Here is a 20130-nt window from a genome sequence, read left to right as displayed (position 1 = left end):
CACATTTTATAGGGGAAGGGATGATAGATCTCTTCAGAGTTTAAGTGTATGACCCAGGGAGTATTCAGGACTGTGGTCTCCTCACCGTAATACTTTCTGAAAATTTCAGTAATGGTCTTTTAATTGTCTAACAGGGAGTGAGTGTTAGGGTTCTTTTTATTTTTCATCATTTTATATTGACTTTTAGCTCAATTCTATATTTACACTGGTGAGGGTTTCAGAAGAAGGGAGCCCAGATGGTCAACAAACTAGTCATGTATCCTGGGTCAGCAGCCCACAAAGGTAAGATTTCTCAGCATGACACGGTCTTTGAGGACTTCCTGCTATTTGAGGAGATATCATCTCAAGATGCATCACTCGCCTCCTTTCCACATGCTGTATCTACACTTCTTTTTCAGGTTTCCCCTGTTTGGGAGAATGGTGTTCTTGTTGTGTCTTTTCTCCCTTAAAGCTATGGTGAATTGAACTGCCTACCTTTCGGAAAGCAGCCTGGCAGTGCTCAACAACTGTGCCACCAAGGCTTCTTTTGTGAGATTAGTGACACACTGTGAATGTTGTCTTCCCCTTTACCTTTGCTCATGGAGAACTCTAAGCTTCCCTTTAATTCTTGGACTTAAATTAATTTGTATTGAATCTGGATGTACAAAAATCACAACAGACAGTGACCTGCTTTTGTCCTTTATTCTTTGAGCCCTAAATTTCTTTGAGTTGATTGATGTCATTGTGCTGTGTTTCATCCTCTTTCCTCATGGCAAGTTGACTTGGTTTCTGACACTTAGGTCTTTCTTCTTCTTTCATAATTTACCCACACTGCTTGACACTGTGTCCCTAGCTGTCACCAACATAACATATGGCCTCAGAGAATGGCCTACTTTTCCAAGGCTGGAGGTGGGACAAGAATTTCCACAGAACTCCGTGCCATGCTAAAGCCAATGGGGAGAAGCCAAGGTTCAAACACAATAGACTATTTATAAACAGTAAATTTTGGGGGTTAGAGATGAAACAGAGGTCACTGCTATAAAGCTAAGGGTTCCAAGACATGCAAAGAAGAGTCCAAAGGACTAGGGCCAGGAATTTGGCTAGCACATTGAAGTGTATGACTTGGTTAAGCTGAATTAAGCTGTCAGTTACAGAATGGATAATCCTCGTGATTCTTCCCTATAATCTAAGCCTTGTTCTGCATCTTTATATCACAGTTCATGACATCAATATATAGTGTGTGTGTGTGTGTGTGTGTGTGTGTGTGTGCAGTGGTGTAGAATGGGATCAATACATGTACATCGTTGGCAAAAATGATTGGGAAGAACATCAGACATCATTTTAATCCCTACTAGTTATATATTATAGAAACATATCCCTTAAAAAATGACTCTCCTGCAAGCTTATTTTTTCAGAGATGAGCAAAAATCTGAATGGTCTCAGGACTTTTGTGGTCCAATGGGTTGATTTAAATGAAAGTATTTTTTTTTTTTAACAGTAGTGTTACACAAATGCTGGATGGAATAATTTTTATAGATACATATTTTTTTTTATTTTGAAAACTTAAAAGTAGTGACCATAACTTATTTTTCCAACCACAGTATAAACCTTCTAAAGAAATCTAGTGTTCATTCATTTTAGACTGTTCTGTACATTTGGGTTTGGAGTTCAAGTGAAATGGAACTTCACTTATGTTTTTCTGTTTACTTTCCCACAGGTTATGTGAGCCTCTTAAAATTAACTCAGAAATGGACGCAGCCTTTTTCCTACACAAGATGATATATTTTATCAGGGTAAGAAAATGGATAAAAAAAAGGCAGGGGGAGGGGTGGTGGAAAGGGAGAAAGATACAGAGAAAGAAAGAAAAGCTCCAGTAGTCATTCACTAGTTGGCTAGATGTCATAAATTAGTTGTAGAGAAAGATACACATGGTGTGGGTGTTTCTTTAAATATTAAAATCATACATACAAGCCTTCAGTCTGAGTACCAAAGTAAATGATGAAATGTGTCTGCTACTGAATTATCTTAAAATCTCACAAATTTCTCTTCTTATTCATCTTTTATTTTAAATATATTTAGAAGCTCTTTCAAAATAATAGAATAAGGGATTTACTATAGGTCAGAATTCAGCTATTTCATTGTAATCTTTTATTTAAAAAATTTTAGAAAGCTGTCCCATTAAGTATGAGTACTTAAAACTTGACCTATTTCATAATAACAAATATAAGCAAATAGAAAAGAATTGAATTATGTCTTGGGTGGACGAAAGAATTAAATGTGATGAATTTTAATGATTTGAATATGAGATGTAGGAAATTTAAAAGAAAATTTGAATATAAAGGTGATGATTTATTACAGTTCTTTTGATGTATTGCACATGGAATAAGACATTTTGAAATAGAAAACCTTGATATATCTAGAAAAAATAACATGTTGGGGACATTAGAAAATAAAGTTTATTTGAGAAGTGTCAGAGATTAAGGGACAAGTCCCTGAGATTTGTGTACCTAACCAAGGCAGCCTCATCCCACAGGTCACCCAGAGCTCATACAGTCTGGCAAGCTGCCAAAGAGAGTAAGTATAAGGACAGACATTTGATAGAATAAGGGAATAACAGTGTTTTGCAACTTGCATTCTTATTTTTTTTTAAACTTTTCATTTTGAAATAATTATGGACTCACAAGAAGTTACACAAAGTATACTAAGAAGTCACATGTTCATTTTATCCAGTTTATTCATCATTAGCATCTCAAATAACTAACCTAACAACAACAGCAAATTACGGTTGTTTTTGTTTTAGTTGTTAGGTGCTGTTGAGTTGGTTCTAACTCATAAGGACCCTATCTACAATAGAACAAAACACTACCCAGTTCTGTGTCATCCTCATAATTGTTGCTATGTTTGAGCCCATTGTTGCAGCCACTGTGTCTTCCTCTTTTTCACTGACCCTTTACCTTCCCAAGCATGATGTCCTTCTTTACGGACTGGTCCCTCCAGAAAACATGTCGTATGTACATGAGACAAAGTCTCCACATCTTCACTTCTAAGAAGCACACTGTCTGTACTTCTTCCAAGACAAGAGTTATTTGTTCTTCTGGCAGCCCGTGGTATATTAAATATTCCTCACCAACACCATTTACATAGTATGGCTCATAACAAATTATGGATAACATTGTGAAGAATGGAAATTCCAGAACACTTAATTGTGCTCATGAGGAACCTGTACGTAGATCAGTCTTTCGAACAGAACGAGGGGATGCTGTGTGGCTTAAAGTCAGAAAGGGTGTGCGTCAGGGCTGTATCCTTTCACCACCATACCTATTCAATCTGTATGCTGGGCAAATAATCCAAGAAACTGGGCTATATGAAGAAGAATGGGGCATCAAGATTGGAGGAAGATGCATTAATAACCTGCATATGCAGATGACACAACCTTGTCTGCAGAAAGTCAAGAACACTTGAAGCACTTACTGATGAAGATCAAAGACCACAGTCTTCAGTATGGATTATACATCAACATAAAGAAAATCTTCACAACTGGACCAATAAGCAACATCATGATAAATGGTGAAAAGATTGAAGTTGTCAAGGATTTCATTTTCCTTGAATTCACAATCAACATTTATCAAAGCAGGTGTCAAGAAATCAAAAGATTCATTGCATTGGGCAAATCTGCTGCAAAAGACCTCCTTAAAGTATTGAAAAGGAAAGCTGTCACCTTGAAGATTAAGGTGGGCCTGACCCAAATTATGGTGTTTTCAATTGCGGCATACGCATGTTAAAGCTGGACAATGAATAAAGACCAAAGAAGAACTGATGCCTTTGAATTGTGCTGTTGGCAAAGAACATTAAATATACCATTGACTACTGAAAGAATGAACAAATCTGTCTTGGAAGAAGTACAACCAGAATGCTCCTTAGAAGCAAGATGGCACGACTACATCGCACATACTTTGGACATGTTATTAGGAAGGATCAGTCTCTGGAGAAGGGTGCTTTGCCTGGTAAAGGAAACGGTCATCGAAAAAGAGAAGATCCATAACAAGTTGAATTGACACAGTGGCTGCAACAATGGGGTCAGCTGTGACAGTGATTGTGAGGATGGAGTAGGACTGGGCAGTGTTTTGTTCTGTTGTACATAAGGCAGCTATGAATTGGAATTAACTCGAAGGCACATTACAGCAACAACAACAAATATCTTTCTGATATTCTCTGCTTTCAGCCAAGATCCATCTGATATCAGCAATGATATCCCTCTTTCCAAGTCTTCTGAATTGGTTTGAATTTCTGGAAATTCTCTGTGAACGTATTGCTACAACAGTTTTCAATTATCTTCAGCAAAATTTTACTTGTGTATGATGTTAACGACATTGTTTAATAACTTATGTGTTTTGTTGGATTACCATTCTTTGGAATGGGCACAGATACGTATCTCTTCCAGTCAGTTGGCCAGGTAGCTGTCTTCCAATTCCTTGACATAGATGAGCAATCACCTCCAGTGTTGCAACCATATGTTGAAACATCTCAAATGGTGTTCTATCAAATCCTAGAGCCTTGCTTTTGCCAATGTCTTCAGTGCAGCTTGGACTTCTTCCCTCAATACCGTAGGTATTTGATCATATGCTACCTCCTGAAATGGTTGAATGTCGACCAATTCCATTTATTATAGTACGTTATCAAAACAAAATGTCATTGGCTCAATACAATTAACTTGACTACATATCTTTCTTGGACCTCACAAGTTTTTACATCCACTTTTGTCGTTGTTTTTGTTTTTGTTGTTGTTGTTGGGGAGTGTCATGGATTGAATTGTCCCCCCAAAAACGTGTGCATTAATTTGGCTGGGCCAAGATTCCCTGTCTTGTGTGATCTTCTATATGTTGTAAAACCTGCCTCTATGATGTTAATGAGGGAGGATGGGCTGCAGTTGTGTTAGTGAGGCAGGACTCAATCTACAAGATTGGATTGTGTCTTGAGGCAATTTTTTGAGGTATAAAAGAAAGAAGCAAGCAGAGAGACAGGGGGACCTCATACCACCAACAAAGCAGAGCCAGGAGCAGAGCATGCTCTTTGGACCTGGGGTCCGTGTGCCTGAGAAGCTCCCCCACCATGGGAAGATTAAGGACAAGGACCTTCCTCCAGGGCTGACAGAGAGAAAAAGCCTGCCCTTGGAGCCGATGCCCTGATTTTGGACTTTTAGCCTACTTTACTATGAGAGAATAAATTTCTTTTTGTTAAAGTCATCCACTTGTGGTATTTCTGTTATAGCAGTACTAGATGACTAAGACAGGAAGGCTTGACAGTTGTGAATTAAGACTATTCCACACAAGTTCCCAAAGTCCTAATGGGCAACATCTCTGATATTTTCCTCCTTCCTTCCGTCTCTCTCTCCCCCTCATTCTCAAACCTTGTTGCTATCTTCCTCCCTTGCTTCCATCTACCCACACTGAGTACCAATTTAGTGCCAAGTACTGTGTTATGTGCTGGGGAAAGATTGGTAAAGAAAGACAGTTTTTGCCATGCCCTTGTTCATTGTCGTCCCTCTTCTATTCTCATTCAGATCTTATTAAGCTTTCTGATCTGTTTTCCAGCCTTCTGTCTCTCTTCAACCCATTCCTTCCTATATAAACCTTTATTCTTCCTAAAGCACTGTTCTTATCTCATTGCTTCCCTTGCAAAAGAACCCTTGGAAAATTCTTTATCAACAGACTGAACTACTAAAACATGTGTTCATTCTGCCATTATAGGATGTCCCATTTTTCCAATGTTTGTAACATATTCTAGCCAAATTTTACAGCTTACTGTTCTGACACTCACCTGCACATTTTCCCTCATGTAAACCTAGCCTTCTGGAATGCCCTCCATGCTTGTTCTCATCAAAATACATTAAGTGCATTTCGATAGACAACTCCCACCCCCACGAAATCTCTGCTGATTTCTCCAAGCAAAAGCACCCTCTTTTTTGTTAACCACTGACCTTACTCCTAGCATTTTATTCATAATTTTATTGTATACATTTTTCTCCACCGCATTTGGTACCCTATAGGTATGCTATTGCTACTAGATCATGTTCTTCTTTAGAACAGAGACTGCCGGGCTCCCGTTAAGTTTTTTGTTACTTTCTGGAGAAGGAACATTGATTTGGGTCAAGATAGATCTCCACACCACATCCCCAGTTTCTGCCACTTTTTACCTATGTGAATCATACCAGGATACCCCATGAGATAGGTATTAATACCTTCAAGGCCCTTGGGACTAATGTATCTACATCATGGGGCATTGTAGAAGATTCTTGGTACTGCTATAACAAAGTGTCAAAAGGGATGGGTTTTAACAAGAGAATCTCAGTGTCTCACAGTATAGGCTAGAAGTCCTAACCAGGATGTTAGCAAGGACATGTTCCCTCCAAAGGCTCTAGGGAAAGTCCTTTCATGTCTCTCTCAGCTTCTGGTAGCACTAGGCATTTCTTAGTTTGCAGCTGATTCATATCACTCTCATTACATGGCTGTTTTCTCTTTGTCTGTCTGTGTCTCTTCTCCTCTTGTAAACAATGCCACTAATAATGGGTTAGGACTGGCCCTACTGCGGTATGACCTCACGCTAACTTATAGGAGAACATCTTCAAAGACTCTATTTTCAAACAAGGTCACATTCACAGGTACCAGGGTTTAGGACTTCAACATAAATTTTGGGGGGACACTATTAAATCTGTAATAGGCGTTCATGAATAGAGTCATACATGCAGAATGCCTAGCAAAGGAAATATTTGTAAAATTAAGTCTTAAAGTCTTGACAAAAAAATCAACTTCCCAAGAAAGAAAAGTGGACTTTGTACATAGGGATGACTCTCAACTAATTAGAGGTAAAAGGTCGGCAGTTTGATTTCACAAGTCACTCATTGGAAACCCTGTGGGGCAATTCTATTCTGTCCTATAGGGTTGCTATGAGTCGGAATTGACCCAACAGCAATGGGTTTGGGTTTGGGGTTTGGTATTTGTGACTACTTCAAGAAACCTAAGTCCAGTGTTGGGTTCAGAATCCACTGAAAAACAGTCTTTATAAGAAAGGAGCCACCCCTAACTTGTGACAACACATGCTGGGAATAACAAAGTCAGGCTGGGGAGCACAAACTCCCAATGTCTGCTCTCTCCCCAGTGAACATTTCTAAGGGTCTGAAATATCAGAACCATCCACATCCACTTTGCTGTCCCCATCCTCCACTGAACCTAGATATTGTATTTACATGGAACAGATAAGGGCCACGTGTTCCTCCCTATCCTCTTTAAAAGTAGTTTGTGGAATCAATTCTTGATTGCTTTCTAAAGACTTATTCAAGGACAAACTTAGATCGTAATGTGTGATTTGCCTGTTATCTAATTTGAATGTCATACATAAGTCTTTAATGACCCTAAGTAATTGAGTTGAGTCTACACACACATATATACATATATATTTTAATCATTTTAAGAGTATCAAAGACCCACATTTCCCCAGAATTAAGCTACTCTTGTGGGTGCAGACCTTTCCCTGTGATTTAATATATGAGTTAATATGATGCCCACCTTCTTACTGAAAGGACTCTTGGGGTTGCTACTTTGTAGCTGGTGTGCCTGGTCTCCTATTTGGCTGGCAGAAACTCTCAGCAAAAATGACAATCATTCCAGGATTTAGAAGCTAAATGTTATAAGGCTAGCCTCCAGTGGTCTGGAATACAGTTTAGAGGTTACTTTTGAAGCTGATGTTGTTCCAGAGGACCAAGATTGTGCAATTTACTCTTTTTCAAATATAAGGGACTTGTGTCCAAAAACATTTGCCTAGAAATGAGTATTCAAAGGCCTTGATCTATACCATATTGTCAATGAATAATAATGATAATAATAAGATAATGATATAAATAACAACTACCACAGACCAAGTGTTTATCCTGCCCCAGAACTTATGCTAAGTAGGTTACGTTTCTCCTAGAAATTCTCACAGTACATCTATGCTTGTCCTATTTTATAAATGAGGAGCCCAGGCTTCAAGGTTTTAAATCACTTGTCTAAAATCACAAGGCTATTAAGGATCTGATTCAGAATTTCAATGTGAGTTTCTCTGACTGAAACCCATGTATTAATACTGTGATAATATATTACATTTTCTCAATTTTTTTTTTCTAAAAAAGACTCCAAAATAAGCAAACTGTTTCATCCTCACTTTCTTTTCTCTTTCTCTTCTTTCCTATTTCCCTCCCAACCTCCTTTCTTTTCTTGCTTCCTTCCTTGCTTCCTATCTCCCTCCTTCCCTCCTTCCCCCTCTTCCTTCCTCCTTGGCTCCCTCCTCCATTACTTCCTTCTTCCCTTCCATCCTTCCTTCCTTTCTAATTAAATGTTAATGTTATCATGGAAAAATATTAGATTTATTGAGTACTGACCATGATTCAGCACTCAGTAGGACAGGTTCACTCACTTTATCTCATTTACTCTAATAATCGCTCTCATAGGTGGGCATCGTTATCTCCATTTTTAAAGATACTTAAACTAAGACAGGCCAAGTAACTGGCTGTAGTCACATAGTCAAAAAGAGGCAGTGCTAAGTTTTGAGATTATTTTGTGTTGACAGCACAATAGTGTCTTCCTGAAAGAACCTTTCAAGGAACCCCATGTGCTCATTAAAATTCAAATCTTAATCTACACAAGCCATCTTCTTTTCCTCAGAATCCGTTGGCTTGGTGATCTTAATGAATCATGCCCAATTATTTCTTGAGATGTGCTTTGGAGTTAGGAAGTGGTTGGAAGGGGCTTGATGAAGAATAAATGTTTCTCTCTTTTTTTTTTTTGGGACATTTATAAGTAACAATAAGATTATTGTTATTTACAAGAGGTTTTATTCTACCTTTTCCTTTATGACTGAAATCTTAGAGTATTCTTGGAAACATGTGGATTAAAATAACTACAAATTCAAAATATTTACAGCATGGAATTCTATTATGTACAAATACAGCTTTTACTCTGAGAATAGACCAAAGTTAGATTTGTAGGATTTTATATGCTGTACAGGAAGGTGTGTGATTGGAAATTCATGTGGTTTTCTTTTTACTGAACTAATGTACAACTCTAGTATTAAAATTTATGTTTGTCCTTTGAAAAGTCTGGTAGAAATGAGGAATATATGTTACTTCCTTGATACTTAATGTGAGGCCCCGTACACAGGTGATGCTCAACAAATCATGGAATTTTGAAGGCTTTTTTTCCCTCGGTCAAGCAAGCATTGCAAATCTATGTCTTATAATAACACTGCTTCAGCTATGCCAAATCAAACCAAATCCCCTGAAATGCCACAAAATAAGCCTCCTGGTGAGAGGTGGTTTTACCTTTCGATATTAGTATCTAAGAGGGTTCAGTTCTATTTCTGAAATTGTGAAGTGAAACCAATCTATAGCACAGTTACGTAAAATGCATGTTAAAAATGCAGATTTCTTGGCCTCATCTCCAGACCTCTAGAGTAAAAACCAGGAGCCAGTTCCTGAGGTGATTTTTATGGAATTTATTTTAAGTGAAATTTAAGACTATCTTCTATGCTAACTACTCAGGTCGATACTTACACCTCCTCCTAATCTCACAATAAGAAAGTCCTATTGCATGGGAAAACAAGTTAATAAAGGATAATTACATTTTCTTTCATCACATATAGTTTTCCTAGAATCCTTTCTGTATTAGTAGTCAACTTCAGATTTTCTGAGCAAATGTAGCATTCAACCAACAAGTTGCCGTCAAGTCAACTCCCACTCATGGCAACTCCAGGTGTGTCATGGTAGACATGTGCTCCATAGAGCTTTCAATAGATGATTTTTTGAAAGTAGATTGCTAGGCCTTCCTTCCAAGGCAGTCTGGGTGGTCTTGAACCTTCAATCTTTTGGTTAGCAGCCCAGTACATTGATCATTTGCACCACTCGGGGACTTCAAATGTGGTATTAGAATTCCTATGTTCTATTTTGTAATTCAAAAAGTACAGTTCAGCCAACAGATTTGGCCTTCATTCACACTAAAACTTTTATAGTTTTTAATAGGTAGCAAATTTGAAATACTAAGTTTTATTTTTCCTTTAAAAACTTTCTACGCATACCCTTCATCTTCTGATATTGATAATCAACAAAAGTGTAAAAAATAAGCATTCAGATGAGAAAGAAAAAAATGAAGACTATATTGTATGTGTGTGTGCATCTGTCTGTGTGTGGGTGTGTGCACCTTGCCTGAAGGCATCAGTTGAAAATATTGTGTTGATGTAATTAGGCAAGATCCCAAACTGCATTCCTATGTCCAGGGTAATTTTTTTTTTTTTTCCTATACAAAAGTACAGGAAATGGGTTTAGGGCACTTTGTAATTTCTGAGATTCTTTCCCTGGGAGATATTTGGTGTTAACACGTGTGCATTTCTGCTGAATTAATCAAAATGATGTGTATAGAGAGAATGATTAAGCCTGAAAGTAACACAGAGCCTTTTGCTGCCTTTATAGGGTTGATCTCTATTTTTCTCTGCAGTTGCTGGTGAAGTATGGTGGATGGAATGTGATTGGAAAGTCAAGTCATAATCTGCAGTTAAGTCTGCAGTCAATGTGAGGACAAGTTGGTGGTTTCTTCCAAAATTAGGGAAGCTGAGCCCCATTGTCAGCTTCTGCCAGTCCCAGTAAATCCCTGATGTACTGCTTATCTGAATATACACTTAACACTGCTTCCTAATTTTCTGTCAAGAGAGAGTATGTTACTGAAGGATCATTTCCTTTCTCTTTCCCCAGTCCAAAGCCAAGGCAAAACTAATTCTCCAAACTCACACCCCAAACTCCAGAAATAGATATGTCAGTATGCCATAATGATATAATATTTTTGCTAAAAGAGAATATAAAACCAAAAGGGAAGAACACACTTGGCATTTCTCAAGCTGCAAGAATTGAAGAAAAAATTCAAGCCTTGAGTTGCAATAGTGAAGGATTCTATCAGAAAAATATTAAATGATGCAGGGAGCATCAAAAGAAGATGAAAGAAACACACATAGTCATTATACCAAAAAGAGCTGGTTGACATTCAACAATTTCAACAGGTCACATATGATCAAGAACCAATAGTTCTGAAGTAAGAAGTCCAAGCTGCACTGAAGGCATTGGTGAAAAACAAGGCTCCAGGAATTTCTGGAACATCAATGGAGATGTTTCAACAAAAGGATGCAGAGCTGCAAGCGCTTGCTTGTCTATGCCAAGAAATTTGGAAGAGAGCTACCTGGCCAACTGACTGGAAGAGATCCATATTTATGTCTATTCCCAAGAAAGGTGATCCAACCAAATGTGGAAATTATTAAACAATATCTTTAATATTACATGTAAGTAACATTTTGGTGAAAATCATTCAAAAGCAGCTGCAGCAGTATATTGACAGAGAACTGCCAAAATTCACACCGGATTCAGAAGACTGTGTGGTACCAAGAATATCATTGCTGATGTCAGATGGATCCTGGCTGAAAGCAGAGAGGACCAGAAAGATGTTTACCTGTGTTTTATTGACTATGCAGAGGCATTCTAATGTGTGGATCATAAGAAATTATGAATAATATTGCGAAGAATGGAAATTCTGGACTACTTAGTTGTGCTTATGAGGAACCTGTACATAGATCAAGAAGCAGTTGTTTGGCCAGAACAAGAGGACACTGCGTGGTTTAAAGTCAGGAAAGATATGTGTCAAGGTTATATCCTTTCATAATGCCTATTCAAACTGTATGCCGAGCAACTAATTGGACAAGCTGGACTATATGAAGAAGAATGGGGCATCAGGATTAAAGTGTGCCATCCTCACAATTGTTGTTATGCTTGAGCCCACTGTTGCAGTTACAGTGTCAATATACATAATACGACCTTGCTTGCTGAAAGTCAAGAGGTGTTGAAGCACTTACTGATGAGGATCAAAAACCACAGCCTTCAGTATGGATTATACCTCAACATAAAGAAAATAAAAATCCTCACTACTGGGTCAATAAGCAACATCATGATAAACAAAGAAAAGATTGAAGTTGTCAAGGATTTCATTTTACTTGGATCCACAATCAACAGCCATGGAAGCAGCAGTCAAGAAATCAAAAGACGCATTGCATTGGGCAAATCTGCTGCAAAAGTTCTCTTTAAAGTGCTGAAAAGCAAAGATGTCACCTTGAAGACTAAGGTGTGCCTGACCCAAGTCATGATGTTTTTAATTGCATCATATATGCCAAAGCTGGACAATGAACAAGGAAGACTGAAGAATTTATGCCTTTGAATTGTGGTATTGGCGAACAATATTGAATATACCATGGACTACCAAAAGAAGGAACATATCTGTCTTGGAAAAAGTACAACCAGAATGCTCCTTAGAATCAATGATGGCTAGACTATGTGTTACATATTTTGGACTTGTTATCAGGAGGGAACAGTCCCTGGAGAAGGGCATCATGCTTAGTAAAGCAGAGGGTCAGCAAAAAAGAGGAAGACCCTCAATGAGACAAATTTACACAGTGCTGCAACAACGGGCTCAAGCATAACAATGATTGTGAGCATGGTGCAGGATCAGGCAGTGTTTCCTTCTGTAGTACATAGGGTCTCTATGAGTCAGAACCAACTGGATGGCACCCAACAACAAAAGAAAAAAGAGGTTTGTAGAAGAGATACCCCCCAATTCCCTAATTAGTATGGAATTAGGAAGACAATTGGTATCTACGAATAACTGAGACTCAACTTTTAGGACTTTTAACAAGTGAGGTGAGAAAAATCTTGCATTTCTGTCCAAATCCCTTTCCTGGTGGACTATGGCATTTCAGTTGGTTTTTCCTACATGAAAGGAAGTCTTGAAGTCAGTAACTTGATAGTAACAGAAAGCTAGGACGTATCTTAACCTCCCATAAATACAACCCGGCCCCTTCTCCTGGGCTGATCATCCTTGAGTATCTTTTGTCAGTAACTTACTTACCTATTCAAAACTTGGAATCATTCCTTATTATTCCATCTCTTCAAAGTTAAAGAGTTCTAACCACATTCTAAGGTCAACGATTACTTCCACTTTTTTCTTTTTGGATACTTCTTTTGACTAAATAAGAATAATAATGTAATGATGGATGAACAATGTCTGGATTGTAATTAATGTCACTGAACTGTACATGCGAAGGTTGTAGAAATGAAAAATGATCTGTGACATATATTCTTACTGTAATTTTTTAAAAAAGGAAGAAAAAATTTAATACTTAGTATAACAATAATGTTACTTTTTATTGAATGACCTTTCTTCTAGGCACTGTCCTAGGGTCTGCTTTCATTAAAACCCCACAGCAACCTTATGAATTATTTCCTTTAGCTTATTCTTATTATCCTCATTTAGCACGTGATCAAAATGAGGCTCAGATGGTTAAATAACTAATTCAAGATCACACACCCAGGACTATTTGAATACCCTCTTTAACATTGAACATCCTTGCAACTACTTTGTCAGGCATGTTACTCCCCATGCATAAAATGCATTCTTATTATTTATTTTTAATTATTATTTTTGTAAAAATATAAAGAACACATTTGCCAGTTCAACACTTTTCACTTGTAAAATTCAACAAAATCAATTACATCAATCATGTTGTGTAACCATCACAAATACCCTTTGCCAAATTTTCCATCCCCATAAACACAAACTCTATGTTATCTAAACAACTATTCTGTCTTTTCTCCATTCCTCTTGCCCCTTGTAACCCCTACTAAAATATATATATATAAATCTCTATACTGAGTAAGAGGAAATAAACTGAATACTTGACTAAAGTAAAATTGCTGCCTCAGAGTTTGGGGCCCTATTCCATCTTGCCTTTCTTTTAATATATGAACACCTGTCTTGTTCTTTAAAGCCCATGACTGAGTGTACACTAGAGAAAGTTTTGTCCTTTTCTCTGTAGTTAAACTGAGAGAATAACAGGTGCAATCAGGACCCTTACTGAAACAATGTCTCAAGAAGGAGACCTTGATGCTGACTCTGATCTAGGTCTCCTAGACAAATGCCGACAAGGAAAAGATCACTTGGGCAAGGCGTTTCTAAGAGAAAAATGTCCTGTAACCTTCACACTCTTAGCCCCATTTCCAGTAACCTGCCTAGTATTATGTCAGTTTGTAATGTCCAATGAAAATAGTACAGCTCATGTCCTTTGTTCTTATCCTTGAAAAGGTCTCCATAACTTTGCCATCTTGGAAGTGTTTTTTCTCTCTGTAAAATTAGATGTTTTCCTCAGTCTGGACTGTTATTGAACTTACAGTAAATCTCCTTGCTTTATTTTAACAAAGTAAGAATTAATTGCTCTTATACCATAACTTTGTCTATTCCAGGAATTTCATGTTAGTGAAATAATACAAATGCACCCTTATTGGTGTTTTTGTTAGGTGCTGCAGAGTCAGTTCCCATTCATACCGACCCTATGTACAACCGTATGAAACACCACCGGGTCCTGTGCCATCCTCACAATTGTTGTTATTCTTGAGCCCACTGTTGCAGTTACAGTGTCAAGTCATCTCTTTGAGGATCTTCCTCTTTTTTCACTGACCCTCTACTTTACCAAGCATGATGTCCTTCTCCAGGGATTGATTCCTCCTGATAACATGTCCAAAGTCTTGTCATCCTTTCATCTAAGGAGCGTTCTGGCATTCAATATTTTTTGTCAACACCATAATTCAAAGGTATAAATTCGTCTTTCTCTTCTTTATTATTGTCCAGCTTTCACATGCAGATGAGGCAACTGAAAACACCATGGCTTGGATCAGGTGCCCCTTCTTACTTAAAGTAACTCTTTTGCTTTTTAACACTTTAAAGAGGTCTTTTGCAGAAAATTTGCCCAATGCAACGAGTCATTTGATTTATTGATTGCTACTTCCATGGACATTAATTTTGTATACAAGTAAAATGAAATCATTGAAAATGTCAGTCTTTTCTCTGTTTATCATGATGTTGCTTATTGGTCCAGTTGTGAGAACTTTTCTTTTCTTTATGTTGAGGTGTAATTCATACTTAAGACTGAAGTCTTTGATCTTCATCAGTTAGTGCTTCAAGTTCTCTTCACTTTCAGCCAGCAAGGTTGTGTCATCTGCATATCGCGTATTGTTAAGGAATCTTCCTGATGTTTCCTTCTTCTTCATATAGTCCAGCTTCCCAAAAACTATTTCCTCAGCATACAGATTGAATAACTATGGTGAAAAGATACAATCTTGAAGCAAAACTTTCCTGATTTTAAACCAGGAATCCCCTTGTGCCGTTGGAATGACTGTCCCTTGATTTACATACAGGTTCCACATGAACAAATTTGAGTGTTCTGGAATTCCCATTATTTTGTCACATTATTCATAACTTGTTGTGATCCACACAGTCAAATGTCTTTGCGTAGTCACCAGGAATTGTAATTGACTCAATGGCAATTAGCTTTGGACAAATGCACTCTACTTATCTCTATTTGTTTCAATCTTATATAATCTTTAAAGTCCAACTCAATCCCTACCTCCTCAAGAAGCATTATCACATGATTTTAGTCCTCACTGACCTCTCTTTGAATCCCCACAATAGTGCGATAGTGTTTTCATATTGTATGTATATTGCCTTCTTCAACTGGATCCTTCCAAAATGTTGGTTCTCATATTTTCCACCTCCCAAAGCTTCTAGCACTGCTCTGACAAGACAGTGGATACTCAATCAAAACTTCCTTATTTGTAAACTCTTCAAAACCAAATGCCGACCTGAATGCCAAAAAAGCCCTTGTTAAAGCGATTGCTTTTATTAGCTATGTGTCTTCCACAAGAATTCAACCTCCTCCTCAGGGGCTCTGAAACCCACTCAGGTTAGTTGATGATTTCCAGGGGTTGGTCTCCTGGCCAAGTCATCAAAGAAGATTTGCACATTATTTGAATTAATAAAAGTAATCTCTTAAAGCATTTAAAATAATTTTTGGAGCTGAGTTCCATTTGAAACTGAAAGCTACCTCATGTAAATTCACTTATGGATAATTGGAATCTCAATTTTTGCAGATAGAATTGAATAAGATCACCATTGATGACTTTTGTGACCTGATGACTGACACCTCACTTGGCTCACCATATAATAGATTTGCAACAATTGCAAATATGAAGATCATAAATAAAAAGTGGTCTTGCCTTTATGCAAATTACAGTGCTTTCCTGGAATATTTCTCTCTCTCTTCCTTGGACATGCAAAGTATTAGAAGAGGTAAAGTGTTATCTTGAGAAAATGGAAATTTTCCTTTTGGAGTTGGGAAATGCGAGCTTGAAAAGTTTTGTTAAATACTCTCAAACTGTGGGGCTGCATTAAGCTTGGAGAGGAATTCGAAAATAACCAGGTCTAAGGTTTTACTCAAGGATGAGAAGAGACAGTGAATGAGTCAAGAAGCTGGGTATAAACAGATTAAATCACTTTAATAAGAGAGGCAGAAATATCCAATTCTCAATATTGCAAGAAGCAGAATAAAGAAAGCTGCCCCTTAGTACTTTTTCACATAATTGAGCATTACTGACACCAAAGGAAAAAAACTCACCCTACTTCAAATTCTATATAGAGCAGTTTTCAAAGTAGTTGCTCTCTAGAATGACCTAACCTGTTGCCTTGGAGTTGCTTTTCACTCATGGAGACCCTATATGTTACAAAGAGGAACTGCACCATAGGGTCTTCTTGACTGTACTCTTTACAGTGGCTGATCGCCAAGGCTTTTTTCTTCTTCACTGCTGGCTGGGTTCAAATCACCAACCATTAGGTTAATAGTCAAGAACGAACTATTTGTATCACCCAGGGACTTTTCCCTTCCGGTAACCTGTTTCAAAGACAATGTATCTACAACATCAAGATCTTTATAGTATGAACAGTTCTTAAAGTTGTTAACCAAATTGCTCAAAAAGTGTGAGTCCTTTATATAGCTGCTACAATGTGTATGAACAGAGCTTCTAAGTTATTATCCACAATTTGATGCTTTGATTTACTCATCCTGCTGACACTGGTGACCTCTGAGGGAGATATTGTAGTCACAGCATATTTGAGTGACAGGGGCATCAAGTGTGCATTGCTCCTTTGAGAGATTTCACAAAGAAGGTCCTGAGACATCCTGAAGGGGAAATTTATTAGAGAGGATGCTGAGGGAATGGAGCGTGTTCCCACCAGAGGCTGGAAATAGAGGATTGACAGTGGGACAGATCTGAGGAGCTCATAGAGATGGTCCTTTGGGAAAGGAGAGAGAGTTACACCAGGCGCATGAGGGTCCTCATCAGCAACCCCCGCTCATTGGACACAGATGCAGTTCTTGGTGCGGTAATGATGGACATGACAAAAAATAACACCAATAATGATGAGATCAATTTTTTTTTAGAAGATCATGAGCAGCATGTAAGGGTACTTAAATCTATTTAAGATATTCATGTTGTCATCAACAAAAATATCTTTACTGATTAAGTTGATTTATATTTTTTATTCTAGGCAGGCAATGGTTTTATCAGTGTTGCACTGAATTTGGCTTCTTTCAGACCACGGATTCAAACAATCACCCATTTTCTGGATTGCCTCTCAGGTAAAGGTTCTCCTTGACTCTAGTATAGTCTTTTTTTGTGTGCGTTAGAATTTTGTTTTACATTTTTCTCCAGCTCTGCCCAGCAACCTCTGTTGTGATCCCTGTCAGAACAGTCCGTGGAGGTAGCCGGGCACCATCTAGATATACTGGACTCAGTCTGGTGGAGGTTGTGGTCCATTAGTCCTTTGGACTAATCTTTCCCTTGTGTCTTTGGTTTTCTTCACTCTCCCTTGCTCCTGAAGGGGTAAGACTAATGGAGTATCTTAGATGGCCACTCACAGACTTTTAAGACTCCAGACACTACAATTTTCTCTCATTTTCTTTGCAGGTATTATGTTAAGAGATGTTCTGATGTCTTTGGCACTGGATTCAATTATGATTCATTGACTTGGCGTGTAAAAGCCAATAACATATACTATGGTGGCTTCAATGTGAATGGAAGCAAAATCATCTTTTCCAATGGTTCCAATGATCCTTGGCACTTTCTGGGAATCACAAAGGATATCAGTAGAGATTTGCCTGCTGTCTTCATGAAAGGTAACACAATTGTGAATATGCAAAGACCCACAAATAGAATGAAATGTATCAGCATGTGATAATGAATTCAGTAGGCAAAATAGTGGTTCAGTTGTTGAATTTTCACATTGGATGCAGGACAACCAGGTTGTATTCCCAGCTAATGCACCTCATGTAGCCACCACTTGCCTGTCATTGGAAGCTGTGTGTCTATGATGCTGAGCGTGTTTCAAGTGGGCTTCAAGACTACGATGAACTAGGAAGAAAGGTTCTAGTGATCTATTTTCAGAAATAAGCAGATGGAAACCCTATGGATCATAATGGTTGATCTTTAACCAATCACGAGGAGGGCACAGGACTAGCATCTTGTTGTGCATCTTGTTGTGTTGTGCATGGGGTCACCATGAGTTGTGGACTGACTTGGCAGCATCTAACAACAACAGCTTTAATAAAATGCTTTTGATATTGTTAGCCACAAGAAACATGAAGTATTTCTAAGCAGGTTCCAGGTAGAACATTTTTAGTATTTCAGTATTTCAGAGTATTTGCATTCTGTCCTATAGGGTCAAGATGAGTTGGAATCGACTCAACAGCAACAATTTTTTTTTTTTTTTTGTATTTCATCATCATGCTTTCATCTAAAATAGAGAATGTTAATTTGTGACTCAATTATTTTTTTCTTTTAATTTTTTGCTGATGCTATGTGTTTTCAGTGATGGGGAAATGCTGAATCACTGAGTGTGCCTGAACTGTTGATAGGTAATATGGTTTTTATTTTAATACTATATTCCACAGTTATGTCCTTGGAGTTCAGACGTACATATATGTACCAGATGAAAGTTTTCAAATTCATGTTTTCTCTACCAAAATTTCACTGATTCAGCACTGCCTCATACAATACCCTGCAAAAGCAGTAATTTGTGGCACAAGCTTTCTTTTTTCATTTTAAATGGCTATATAGGGCTCTGACTGCTAAAAACAGTAATTTCCCAATGCATCCCAGTGGTACAAAGAGTAAGTGGTACCTGTATATATTGCCTGACCTGAAAGTGTTAAAAAAGTACTTATCAGCACAGATAACAAAGGTGGATATAAAATGAACTATTTGGGTGCTTTTGTCCTTATTCCCTACCTCCTATCCCAGAAATTTATGTGGTTTCAGGCAATCAAGTGAGATGAGTTCATTTTCTATTCCAAATGTAATTACTCATTTAAAAAAGTTATTTTGTCTCAGATTTCTGAATAGTAGGTAAATGCTTGATTTCACCATTGGCTTTCAACTTACAGAGTTCATCTTCAAGCGCTGTATCAGACAATATTCTGGTGTAATCTATAAATTTTTCATTAGCTGTTTTTCAGAGGTAGATCCCCAGGTCTTTCTTTTTATGCTTGGTCTGGAGGCGCTGTTGAAAGCTGTCCACCATTGGTAGCCCTGCTGGTATTTGAAATATCAGTGTCAAAGCTTCCATTATCATAATAACATACAAGCCACCACAGTATGGCAAACTGACAGACAGGTGATGGATTCACAAACTCTGGGGCTGTATTATTCAGCAAGAAGATAAATGCAGAATACTTACTATACAGCGTGACACATAGCAATTGTTTACTGAATGGTAACTCAGGAAGAAGAGTCAAGTGGCTTTTGATATGCATCCATAGTGGACCAAAAACTCTGCTCAATATTTCCTGTGCACAGAATTATTTTACTACCCAAACACCAATCTTTTTTATCCATCTTTCTGAATGAATTTCTGACAATAACTTTCACAATGATTCTACCTTAAATGGATGTAATTTTATTTGTGCGTAAGCACAATTATTCCTGTACTATCTGTTAAAATTATAATGTGAGGTATGTATTTGTAATGCTTATGTAATTTTCAGTTTTTCTAGTACACACACATATACACACAAATAAGTTAACTTTAAGAATAGATTTTGATTCAATATTTTAAAAATGTTCTCGTTTTAACATGTAATTAATATGAGGATTGTCGATATGATGTTTATGTTCATCATTTTCCATACTAAGTATTCAAGATGAGCATA

The 20130-nt window shown here is 37.6% G+C and overlaps 1 protein-coding gene across 1 annotated transcript in view; it reads left to right on the top strand.

Moving 5' to 3' along the window:
• The window catches only part of LOC126078358 (putative serine protease K12H4.7), a 55475-nt gene that overhangs the window by 31801 nt on the left and 3544 nt on the right, over window positions 1-20130 (top strand). The window contains exons 7-10 of the mRNA XM_049888845.1: window positions 1697-1772; window positions 16019-16217; window positions 17472-17562; window positions 17891-18099. Coding sequence (XP_049744802.1) covers window positions 1697-1772; window positions 16019-16217; window positions 17472-17562; window positions 17891-18099 — 575 coding nt within the window. The remainder of the gene's footprint in view (window positions 1-1696; window positions 1773-16018; window positions 16218-17471; window positions 17563-17890; window positions 18100-20130) is intronic.

This window comes from Elephas maximus, chromosome 6, assembly GCF_024166365.1.
Source record: "Elephas maximus indicus isolate mEleMax1 chromosome 6, mEleMax1 primary haplotype, whole genome shotgun sequence".
In the NCBI taxonomy this organism is placed as follows: Eukaryota; Metazoa; Chordata; class Mammalia; order Proboscidea; family Elephantidae; genus Elephas; species Elephas maximus.
This window is presented reverse-complemented; position numbering and strand designations above follow the sequence as displayed.